Source organism: Diaphorina citri, unplaced genomic scaffold (genome assembly GCF_000475195.1).
Source record: "Diaphorina citri unplaced genomic scaffold, Diaci psyllid genome assembly version 1.1 scaffold2313, whole genome shotgun sequence".
NCBI lineage: Eukaryota > Metazoa > Arthropoda > Insecta > Hemiptera > Psyllidae > Diaphorina > Diaphorina citri.
Genome location: NW_007379737.1, coordinates 4154 through 16558, shown reverse-complemented (window position 1 = coordinate 16558; position 12405 = coordinate 4154). Strand labels below are relative to the sequence as shown.

The following is a 12405-nucleotide window of genomic DNA, read 5'->3' as shown; positions in this document are numbered from 1 at the left end:
AGGTACTTCCTAGAATTACAAGAATGTGAGCAGCCATAACATGTTAAATGTAAATACACCAGTTGATCAACGATCCCTGAAGTTGAACAACGTTGTGCATGGTTGGTGCATAGATGGGCGACCAATGACCCACTAGTTCCTAGGACATGTGTTGGTGGCTATTTCGGGGTGTACTATCAGAACTGTGGGATTGTAAAAGTCAGATGTTCGAATTTGATTCTCCACAAAATATTTCTTAAGTAGCAAATCACGGGGTAAACAGCTAGTAAAGTTATAAAGTTACCTGCGAGCTAAGGGAATGTTTGAGATAGGAGAGGACAAGGTGGTTAGGTCCCTGTCCTATGAGGGCTTGTTGTAGAATGATATCTGCCAAATTATACACATCTCCGCTGACTCCTCTGGGAAGAATCTGGAAATACAGTCAAATACTCGTATACCTTGGTCTCAAATTGGGAAACACGTTGAAACGCCTGCCACGGTGACGTAGTGGTCAAAGCACTCATTTGGTAAACAGGAGTTAGCGGTTTTAATCCTAGCCATGGCATGACATTTTATCACTATATTTGAGAATCTGTTGCGTATAATATCTCTACTAGCGCAGTCAAACTTCTTTGACTTAGCGGGGCGGAGCGCTACCGCGCTCCCTAATTTAATAACATAATCATAGAGCTCAATGTGTTAGGTAGAGAACGACTTCAGGGTTAAACTCGGCTATTGATTACTGCAAAAAGGCGAAAGGCGAGTCCTGTCCTGCAAAAAGGCGCGGGTTCGAATCTCGACTGAGACGAGTTTTATACTTTTATCACTAGCCGGGAATCGAACCCAGATCTCCTGGGTGTAAAAACCACTTCGTCAGAGCTGTTAAAATAAAAATAAGTAGACAATGAAAACAACACATAATTTATAGGTTTACGATTTTATATTAATTTTATTCCATGAAAGGTACACATCGCATGTAGTACCTACATATTATAAAGGGGGGAGGGAGTGGTGAAACTACGAATATGGAGGTATAAATGATGAATACATACATCCTTTGTTTTGTTCACATTTTAAAATGTGTGTATGTTTAGCTTCCACATTGATTCTGGGAAGAATCTGGAAATACAGTCAAATACTCGTATACCTTGGTCTCAAATTGGGAAACACGTTGAAACGCCTGCCACGGTGACGTACGTAGTGGTCAAAGCACTCATTTGGTAAACAGGAGTTAGCGGTTTTAATCCTAACCATGGCATGACATTTTATCACTATATTTGAGAATCTGTGGCGTATAATATCTCTACTAGCGCAGTCAAACTTCTTTGACTTAGCGGGGCGGGGCGCTACCGCGCTCCTTAATTTAATAACATAATCATAGAGCTCAATGTGTTAGGTAGAGAACGACTTCAGGGTTAAACTCGGCTATTGGTTACTTAGGAGTCCTGCCAGTGGAACAAAATAATAATCGAGTGCACTCGAGTGAAGTCAAACTCGAGTCCACTCGAATAAAATCATTCACTCGGCCCATCACTAAGCGAAGGACCGTTGATTTGAAAATTAAAATAATAAAATCAAATCCCATGTTCGTTATTTTTTCTTATAATTTTATTATAACAATAACTTATTAACTCGTTATTACTAGATTACTACCTATTTATTTTGCCATTTGTTTCTGGAAAGATGAAAAGTTAAGGAGCGACGGGGGCGAAGTTGTGACACATTGGAGGAATCTGAATCAGTCAGGTCAGACTCCCCAGGGAGAGAGAGGAAACATTGTAAAATAAAACAGATGCTATTTAATTTCACCAATATGTAAATCTCTATACTTTATTAAAAAAAAAAAAAAAAAATATACATATATAAAAAAAAAAAATAGTTTGTATTCGTCCGTCCCCAGCGAAATAGCTAGATCTAATTGGTAGACAAGCCCCTAGAGCGATGCTAGGAAAAATTAACTATCTCTACCAAGTTACCAACTACCAATAAGAGTTAAGATTTCCTAATCATCCGTCTCTTTACTAGTTTACTAGGTACTTCCTAGAATTACAAGAATGTGAGCAGCCATAACATGTTAAATGTAAATACACCAGTTGATCAACGATCCCTGAAGTTAAACAACGCTGTGCGTGGTTGGTGCATAGATGGGCGACCAATGACCCACTAGATCCTAGGTCATGTGTTGGTGGCTATTTCGGGGTGTACTATTATCAGAACTGTGGAGCAAGTACCACACAGGATACCTACACCTACCTTTGATGACTGGTGAGGTGAGTGTAAACCCAGCATAAACCTCCAAGAGGTATCTTTTACTGCTAAGGTCATCACATCAAGCTTTCATGCCTTGCCTTTCAATGGGATTTCAACAATCTAAATTGTCTTCATGAAGCTCAGTATCCTCTGAAATAACCAGCAGCATGTGTGAAAGATGGTCACCCAAACAAAAGCCAACCATGCTCAATGTTGCTTAGCTTCTGAACTTCCGAACTGGTATACCCTTTCTGAAACTTTTAGAACTGTCCGACTTAATGTAATAGAAAGTCGTGTGATGTTCACACCAGATTTTTTTTTTTCTTCTTCAGATTCAGAAGATTAGAGTTCAGACTGTTTATAATGAGAATAAATTTCAGATCTGAGCAGTTCGAAGTATAACCTGAAAATATAGAGAACAAAAGAGAGTCTTTAGAAATAGAGATAAAAGTGATGTAAGCTCATGGTGATAGCACGTTAAGTGAACAAGTTACCAATGGATCACTGGAGTTAGGCAACGTTACACTTGGTTGCTATTCGGATGGGTGACCATCTGGGAAGTCGCGTTCTACTGTCTTTACCCGACCGTACTCACACTGGTTGAAGTTCATGTGAGAAAGGGGTAGGTTGTCTCCGAATGAAGGGTAAAACCCTCGACCCTTAAAAGCCAAAGTGGTGATTGGCTCTAACTGAGCTTGCTGCTTAGCTGCAGGATGCTTCGCTAAGGAGAAACCATTTTAGTTAGAGCGGGATTTAAAAAATCAGGATGGAGCTATACTTATTAGCCAGTTCAATCCAGAATTGAAGCGAACACCAACTTTTTTTTAAGAGGACCAAGACAATGAATCAGATATTCAGATTTGTGCCTGATCTCAAGACATTGTAATGATTACAGAACACAACAGTCTTCTCTAATCCTGTTGTTTGTTAGAAATATTTTATTTTTTCATACAGTAAGATATTAAAAACTTGTACAGTAAAAAAAAGCAATGTCATTTTTAGTCTCTTTGTAAGATTAAAAATTTGATCTTGTGGAGTCAGAGCCTTACATGTACTTTGTACTGTGGAAAACTATTGACACAAGTCACAGCTTACAAACTCAAATTAATATGCTGTCAGTGAATTAAAAGCTCAAACAAAAAGGTAGGTAATTGAATATGTCTGTGCTTGAAACTTACCGATTTGATTTGAGTTCCCCAGTGGAGGTCAGTCCAACGTTCACACCAAGCTTTCAAGAGTAATGCTTTCAAACTGCTTGTTTTACTTGTGACTTTACTTGTTTCCATTTGATTCTTAGCAAAATTCACCATGCCTGAAAAAAAAATATTTGATTTATTCAGTTTACACACAAATTTGATTGCAAAGGTGAGATGTTCTTATAGGCCACTAGGTTCACCCACCAAGTTCTTCATTGTCTTTACAAGACTAATCTAAAGTCTGAAATCGATTATGAACTTAGACCAGTTCGGATCCTTTTTCTGAGTGGATACACTGAGTGGATTGGTATTACATTGATCTACCTAGGTAAGTATGATGATTTCATTTTACTTACTTGGATGAAGAGTAATATCTGTGTCATGGATATTCAAAGCATTTCCAGCTTTAAATTATTGTAAAATGGAATTACGTCTACTGAAGTTCAGAGTAAAGAGCTTAAATCAAGCAGCAGACACGGAAAACGGGAAAAAACGACGAAAACGCCCAAAAAGACCAAAAAATGGACCAAGCCAAAAATGTTCCACTTCTTCTGCAAACACCTAAGATTTCAGAAATTCAAAAGTTCCCTCCATCCCTCTTTGGACTTTGGCATCCAACGAGCACAAAATATTTTTTTGATGGATGACCTTCGAGTTCCATGTGGGTGACTTTCTCAGGGTTTCTCAAACTGTTGTCCAGAAAAGTTCGGCTATTTTTTGATGGATGACCTTCGAGTTCCATGTGGGTGACTTTCTCAGGGTTTCTCAAACTGTTGTCCAGAAAAGTTCGGCTATAATATTTTTTTTTCTTCTTCAGATTCAGAAGATTAGAGTTCAGACTGTTTATAATATAAAAACCAGGCAGATACATACATGCCTACCTTTCTTTTATTTTAATTCAGATCGATGCACTATAAAGTTAGATAAAGTTAAATCAGAATCAAGTACCACTGTAAACGCGGCTTGATCGAAATGCGGACGTGGCAAATCAAGACGTAGGAGAAGCCGGCTACTTTCCCCTTTCCCGGATTTTGTTTTCCCAAAGGGAAGGATCGATACTCCCCTGTGTCAACAAATTTCCCTTTTATTTGTGAACCGTTACCAAATAAGCAAGTGAATAGTTGATCCCATATGATTTTTTACGCGGAATCGAATGGTGAAACTTTTAGAACTGTCCGACTTAATGTAATAGAAAGTCGTGTGATGTTCACACCAGATTTTTTAATACCTGGTTGGGATGTTCAGTTTCTGCAAAACAAAACTCATCTGCTGAAAGTCCATCACTGACTATTAAACTAGTGTCACTGTCAGTACTTGGAAGTCTCTGCCTCCGGAATGTGGCATTTGGTAAATGTGATTTGCTGGACATCTCATTACTGTTACTTGTCTCCCAAGGGCTAACAATCATTGTACCTTCTGTGTCCCAATATCAATTCATCATTAACAGTCTGAAAAGTAAGAGATATAATAGTTTGCTTTCATTTTGGTTGAAATCACATTGAAGTCATGTCAATAGAAAATTGCTACAAAAAGGGGCTGTAACAAATGAGCAGTGTTATTATAGGGTTAGGTTAAACACAAACAAGAAGCTTTCTTTTTCATAGTCATGGCTTCTGATTAATTACCACCACACCTAACCTCAACCATCAACTATAGCAATCTCAAAAGATTTACAAATTTAGAATGAATAGTTGATTCAGTTGTTGATGTAGAAGCGTCAGCTGTAACCAAATGGCAGTGATGATCTCCAGCCATGAATTGGATTGTCCTAAACCAACCGTCATGAGGACTTAGGTACACATACTTTAAAAGCCAGTTAGGGTTGGATGTTCTCCTAACTGTTTATAGTTCCACAGCTAGACACCAGTCTTCTCTCTGGTTAATGTCCATCCCCTAGCCAGACAGTGTAGGCTGTAGGTAGATGGGTCCTTATTTATCATCCAGATATCATTCTCAATAAACAAACAAAATGAGTTCTATGTTTTAACCAAACTTACCAAACATATTTGGTCTATTATTCTCAAAAAATGGTAAATAATAGTGATTCTAGTATATTTAATTATTTACATACCTGGATACTATAAATTTTACGTGTCAAATTCAATCAGTCAAAACTCACTCTCAATTTTTTCGAAAATTCAAATGCTTCAAAATTATTAAATATTAATTAAGCGCACCATTTCCAGTAGTACAGGAATTGTACTCCTTATTGCCAATCAGTTGAGTTTTATGATCCCGAAAGTGGTTTTTCCTGTACTACCGGAAAATGGTACGACTCTTCCGAAATTTTCTTTCGCCTAACGATGTAAACCGCCGTTTTGCATATTGCCTTATGGTCAGTCAGCTAATTTTCGCACTCCTTATGGCCAATCAGTTGAATTTTGTGTAATCAGTTTTTTAGGTATACCCTTGATTACCTATTTTTTTAATCAATTTCAATTTGAAATATACCTTTTTAAAGTGTAAGTTTGTTTACAATAAAACAAATTTTAGTTGAAAACTTTGTTTTTTTTTATATGGAGGTATAAATGATGAATACATACATCCTTTGTTTTGTTCACATTTTAAAATGTGTGTATGTTTAGCTTCCACATTGATTACCTATTTTTTTAATCAATTTCAATTTGAAACATACCTTTTTAAAGTGTAAGTTTGTTTACAATAAAACAAATTTTAGTTGAAAACTTTGTTTTTTTGTTTAACCTGTAATTATCTGTCATTGAAGTAGTGTGAGTTTACTTAGGTATAAAGATAAGTTTAATGGTAATATCAACAGGAGTTATTGAAACATGAGCTTATGAGTTTCACTCTTAATCAAAGGTAGCATATTAACCAAGTTAGGTTCCTCATCTGAGATCATAGACTGAGGTATACGCAACTCTTTCACACTAGCCTGCCTTGTGCTGATCTCTCGTAGAACAAAATTATTCTTGTACTCATGATAAAGTCTAGTGTCATTCATCCGAACCAATACATCATCCACACGCAGGAAGAATCTCAATAGAATAAAGAAACCAGAGCTCATCACTCTGATCTTAACAGAACACTTGGCTATGCCATTATCATGCAACTCATCTTCATACAGAATCAAGTCTTGATAGAAATGTATTTTTTCTCGTTGCTTCAACTTCTCCAGGTCAATTTGTAGTGAAGTTTTCTCAATTGCCCAATCTCCAACAAGAGTACCAGCATAGTCAGTGGAATAAGTCCAATCAAATGGGTGTATATGTGACTCTGTGAATCCTGTACTCCGACGAGATGATTTCCATGCTTCAGAACATGCAATCTGTAGGGGCATCTCACCTACGATAACACTGGACAAAGCATCAAATGCATTGAATTCCAAGGAGCATCCCCCAGCATGTGATAGCTTGAGAATATTTCCAGCAAATACCATCTCAGGGAGATGAGGAATCTTTAGCTTGGTGGAATATCGACAGAAGTCACATTCTGAGTTGGATTTGTCACAGTCAGGTAATTCACTACATTGAGATGCCAGAATGTGTGAAGTAGATGCATTTATCTTCCATAGCTCAATTTCATAGCTCTCACATTTAGTTGCCATTGTGTGACTTGGTTTTGTTTTGAGTTTTTAACTTGCTTTTTCTTCCAGTTGTTTTTAATTCTCTTCCAGTTATTCAGAGACCTGATGACAAAATTCCAAAATCAATAAATCTGAACTGAAGTGCCTTCATGCATTACATCACTGGTTGGAAGTTTCTTGATTGGACATCTCACATTTCAAAATATAAATTTTTTGCAATGCTCAAATTAATATTCTTCTCCAATTTTCCTGTGTATAACTTTTACTCTTTTGATGATTTTCTTGCTGGCTCAACTTGTCTGGGAAAAGAATCAAGTAGGTAGTCTTCAGAAAACAGTAATAAACTAATCTAATAACCCTTATTTAAATCTTCCAACTATCAGACACCTTCCAGTAAGTTTTCCCCATGTTGTCCTTTTTTTTTACCTCTTTGACCCCCAGACACCTCTTTTTTTTTTGCATGAAAAGTATTAGTTACCTCCTAAGTACCTGCTTAGAACCTAACATAAATTACATCTTGTTTAGTTCCCACAAGCATGATACACAGCCAGAGTGGTCACTGTTTTTTCCCCCAAGCACTGTCAATGCAATTTGATTTGCATGGATATGCTATGTACTGTACATTCGTTGACTTTCCATAAAGAAACGTTAATCTCTATCTGTTTTCAGACTCGAGCATCAATGAAACTCAATGTGATATCAGTATGATGGATACAACTCAGAAAACTGTGGACAGTAAAACGGAAAAGCGGTCTGAAATGTTCCAAGACACAGGCTATAACACTAATGAAACGAGCAACTTCTAAAAGATATTCATAGCTGGGTGTAGAATCTCATGCTAAAGTGTTTGTTAATAAGTTGGAAACTGTTTGGGCGTAGTCACCAAACATTCTCAGAGGTTAACAAATACTTGAACATGAGACTGTAGATCAAGTCTCATTCACACAGGCCAAGTAGACATGCAAGTGGGCACACGAGTAAACTTGTCATCACTCGCCCAAGTGAATCCACTGTACCAGTAACTTGTATGCAAGTGAGGGGGTAGGTAACTAGCTGGTATGTCACTTGCACATTCAAAATACTTGACCTGTGTGACTAAGACTTTACAATCTTTCAATCTTCTTAGGTCATATTCTGAAATTTAAATTTGACATATTTCTTTCAGTTGTAAACTACGAAGGAAGTTATTCAATACTTGAAGCATGAATTTATTATGAGTGGAAATGTTAAGGGCAAAACTCAAGTGCAAGTCAACTCCTCTGCTTAAACTAGAACATTTAACAACAAAGTAGACATTTCTGTATATGTTTTCATTGCTATTGCCTTGCTTCAAGATTTAGAGTTCTACTAAACGATCTTGCATTTAGATTGTCCAATTTTGTTGAAATTGGCAAACAAAATTAACTTTAAAATTAATGTCACTAAACCACTCGTATTTCTCTGCTTTAATATTATAAATGAGACATATCCATTCCCAGACTCCCCAGGGAGAGAGAGGAAACATTGTAAAATAAAACAGATGCTATTTAATTTCACCAATATGTAAATCTCTATACTTTATTTGTGCTTAGGCATTGATAAGTCCTTTATGTTCTAGATATGAATGTACCCTATTGATAAGAACTATAGTGCCACAGTGCTTGAGACCAGATCGTATGGATGTTTTGTGTATGGGTTTGGGTTTCTTACAACTCCACTCTCGCAGGATATAGTTCCGTATCTGAAACAGAAAAGTTCAAGTTAACAATAATTTTTAAAAGAAAAGCTACCTATTCCGGATTGAAGTCTCATCTCAGTCCTCGGGTAAATATTTGCCACAATAAACACATTATTCTGTTCTTTTTTCACCATCTCCCCATTAAACAGACTCCCCAGGGAGAGAGAGGAAACATTGTAAAATAAAACAGATGCTATTTAATTTCACCAATATGTAAATCTCTATACTTTATTTGTGCTTAGGCATTGATAAGTCCTTTATGTTCTAGATATGAATGTACCCTATTGATAAGAACTATAGTGCCACAGTGCTTGAGACCAGATCGTATGGATGTTTTGTGTATGGGTTTGGGTTTCTTACAACTCCACTCTCGCAGGATATAGTTCCGTATCTGAAACAGAAAAGTTCAAGTTAACAATAATTTTTAAAAGAAAAGCTACCTATTCCGGATTGAAGTCTCATCTCAGTCCTCGGGTAAATATTTGCCACAATAAACACATTATTCTGTTCTTTTTTCACCATCTCCCCATTAAAAAAAAAAGTTACCGAGATTATTGAAGAAACAAACAAAAGAAAGGGCATTATTTAATTCGGCGTTTGTTCAATTTTGTTGTTAAACATCTAATTAACACATTTTAGGATTGTTTGCTAGAGCAGTGATTAGTGTTATTATAGGGTTAGGTTGAATACAAAAAGGATCTTTCTTTTCCACTGTTGTGGCTTCTGCATAATTACCATACCATACCATACCATACCTAAACATACTTTAGACTAGGATACATGGAATTTGGGAAAGTCAAGCATATTGTTTATTTTAATTTTTTATTTTTGTTAATATATAATTCTGATTGCATAGATGTCATTATTACATATATAATATCTACAATGATGATGGGAAAGTCAAGCATATTGTTTATTTTAATTTTTTATTTTTGTTAATATATAATATTGATTGCATAGATATCATTATTACATATATAATATCTACAATGATCATATTGAAAATTTACATGAGCATAGGTACTGAGAATGAAACTGAAATTATATTTAATGAACTCCCCATCCGTGGCACAAGCTTCGGCTTTTACGGATGGGTATACCATTTGTTAACTATTTTTTTTGATGAGAGAGTTGTGTTCTGAAAAATCAATAAATGGAAACTTATAAAATTAAATTAAATTAAAAATTAATTGAGAGAACTTCTTTCGTCTGAGTGAGGCTCAGTGGAATTTATACATTTTTGGCGTCCCCCCTCTGTAAGGCTGAAATTATATTTAATGAACTCCCCATCCGTGGCACAAGCTTCGGCTTTTACGGATGGGTATACCATTTGTTAACAATTTTTTTTTTTATGAGAGAGTTGTGTTCTGAAAAATCAATAAATGGAAACTTATAAAATTAAACCAAAATAACTAACTACTACTGTTTTTGCCAATGGTACTTTTCCCCCTTTATGTTTTTATCAGGAATGGAAATTATAGTGTTCCTATAATAGTTTACAGTGAAAGCAAGATTAAGTCTGGCTTTGGCAGGTACTGGGACACTATACTCAGCTCTTAAGTCTGGATTGTACCTACTGTGAGTACTTGCCCAAAAGTGCATTCTTGGACTCTTGGCTAGATGTGATAATACAACCTTTAGGTACTTACTGTGTTCTATCTCGACGAGTCAGAAGGTTTTCCAGATCGAAATCTCCCAGAATGTCTATTTCATCTTCATCATCATCCATATTGTCAAGGTCAAATTTCAAATTCAGTTTGACAGTGATAAGATCAAATGGTAGAATGCTCACAGATGTTATGATAAGAGAAGCTTTTAGATTGGTTTCAGCTTTTTATGGAAATAAGTGTATTTCACTTTAATAATGAATAAATCGCGAAATCCGCGAACATTATCGCGAAATCCGCGAACATAATCGCGAAATCACATAGGTACGATATGTACATAGGTATGATAGGTGATAGGTAACATACCTATTATTAAAAACAGATAAACAAAATACAGTCGAACCTGGATAAACGAGAATCCATTAATACAACATTTTCTCGTTTATAAAGGTTTAGCAAAGTGGAAGAGCAAACTGATGAAAGCATGACAAATTTAAACAAGTTAAGAACAAATTCTGATTTATAGAGGTACCTAATTTTAAAGTTAAAAAACGCGTCCCGAATTTTTTCTGGGACAGAAACGGAAATTCGGGACAAAACGCCCCAAAATGAAAAACTGAACGGGACGCCGGGACACCCCCTGAAATTCGGGACTGTCCCGGCCAATTCGGGACGTTTGGCAAGCCTAGTTATAGTTCACTCACCCACTAGTTTACATTCTCACTTATTTCACTCACCTTGAGAAATCGCATTACAAAGTATGGATCATTGTGCAGGAAGAAGTCCCGATGATAATCAATCTCCTCTATATGAAAAACTGAACGGGACGCCGGGACACCCCCTGAAATTCGGGACTGTCCCGGCCAATTCGGGACGTTTGGCAAGCCTAGTTATAGTTCACTCACCCACTAGTTTACATTCTCACTTATTTCACTCACCTTGAGAAATCGCATTACAAAGTATGGATCATTGTGCAGGAAGAAGTCTCGATGATAATCAATCTCCTCTACATCTTCCAACTATCAGACACCTTCCAGTAAGTTTTCCCCATGTTGTCCTTTTTTTTTACCTCTTTGACCCCCAGACACCTAAAAAAAAGCATGAAAAGTATTAGTTACCTCCTAAGTACCTGCTTAGAACCTAACATAAATTACATCTTGTTTAGTTCCCACAAGCATGATACACAGCCAGAGTGGTCACTGTTTTTTCCCCCAAGCACTGTCAATGCAATTTGATTTGCATGGATATGCTATGTACTGTACATTCGTTGACTTTCCATAAAGAAACGTTAATCTCTATCTGTTTTCAGACTCGAGCATCAATGAAACTCAATGTGATATCAGTATGATGGATACAACTCAGAAAACTGTGGACAGTAAAACGGAAAAGCGGTCTGAAATGTTCCAAGACACAGGCTATAACACTAATGAAACGAGCAACTTCTAAAAGATATTCATAGCTGGGTGTAGAATCTCATGCTAAAGTGTTTGTTAATAAGTTGGAAACTGTTTGGGCGTAGTCACCAAACATTCTCAGAGGTTAACAAATACTTGAACATGAGACTGTAGATCAAGTCTCATTCACACAGGCCAAGTAGACATGCAAGTGGGCACACGAGTAAACTTGTCATCACTCGCCCAAGTGAATCCACTGTACCAGTAACTTGTATGCAAGTGAGGGGGTAGGTAACTAGCTGGTATGTCACTTGCACATTCAAAATACTTGACCTGTGTGACTAAGACTTTACAATCTTTCAATCTTCTTAGGTCATATTCTGAAATTTAAATTTGACATATTTCTTTCAGTTGTAAACTACGAAGGAAGTTATTCAATACTTGAAGCATGAATTTATTATGAGTGGAAATGTTAAGGGCAAAACTCAAGTGCAAGTCAACTCCTCTGCTTAAACTAGAACATTTAACAACAAAGTAGACATTTCTGTATATGTTTTCATTGCTATTGCCTTGCTTCAAGATTTAGAGTTCTACTAAACGATCTTGCATTTAGATTGTCCAATTTTGTTGAAATTGGCAAACAAAATTAACTTTAAAATTAATGTCACTAAACCACTCGTATTTCTCTGCTTTAATATTATAAATGAGACATATCCAT

The 12405-nt window shown here is 36.4% G+C and overlaps 4 protein-coding genes across 4 annotated transcripts in view; 1 reads left to right on the top strand and 3 right to left on the bottom strand.

Moving 5' to 3' along the window:
• Nucleotides 1-4006, bottom strand: part of LOC103518699 (mediator of RNA polymerase II transcription subunit 24-like) — a 19818-nt gene extending 15812 nt beyond the window's left edge. Inside the window, exons 1-3 of the mRNA XM_026830423.1 lie at nucleotides 3782-4006; nucleotides 3408-3541; nucleotides 284-409 (exon numbers count right to left, since the gene is read on the bottom strand). Of these exons, the coding sequence (XP_026686224.1) occupies nucleotides 284-409; nucleotides 3408-3539 (258 nt within the window). The 5' untranslated portion in view covers nucleotides 3540-3541; nucleotides 3782-4006. The remainder of the gene's footprint in view (nucleotides 1-283; nucleotides 410-3407; nucleotides 3542-3781) is intronic.
• Nucleotides 2204-12405, top strand: part of LOC103518698 (protein aurora borealis) — a gene marked incomplete at its 3' end in the record, with an annotated part of 14293 nt that continues 4091 nt past the window's right edge. The window contains exon 1 of the mRNA XM_008483777.3: nucleotides 2204-2249. The remainder of the gene's footprint in view (nucleotides 2250-12405) is intronic.
• Nucleotides 6115-7070, bottom strand: LOC103518696 (TIP41-like protein). Its single transcript, XM_008483775.3, has one exon. The coding sequence runs from the start codon at nucleotides 6988-6990 to the stop codon at nucleotides 6205-6207; it is 786 nt and encodes a 261-aa protein (XP_008481997.1). The 5' UTR covers nucleotides 6991-7070; the 3' UTR covers nucleotides 6115-6204.
• On the bottom strand, nucleotides 8883-11112 carry LOC103518697 (histone H2A deubiquitinase MYSM1-like). Its single transcript, XM_026830422.1, has 2 exons — nucleotides 11031-11112; nucleotides 8883-9077 (listed from the first exon to the last, which is right to left on the bottom strand). The coding sequence occupies exons 1-2, from the start codon at nucleotides 11043-11045 to the stop codon at nucleotides 8925-8927; spliced, it is 168 nt and encodes a 55-aa protein (XP_026686223.1). The 5' UTR covers nucleotides 11046-11112; the 3' UTR covers nucleotides 8883-8924.

What these genes read in the sequence shown, in the direction of transcription:
- LOC103518696 (XM_008483775.3), bottom strand. Translation starts at nt 6,990, where the DNA reads ATGGCAACTAAATGTGAGAGCTATGAAATTGAGCTATGGAAGATAAAT.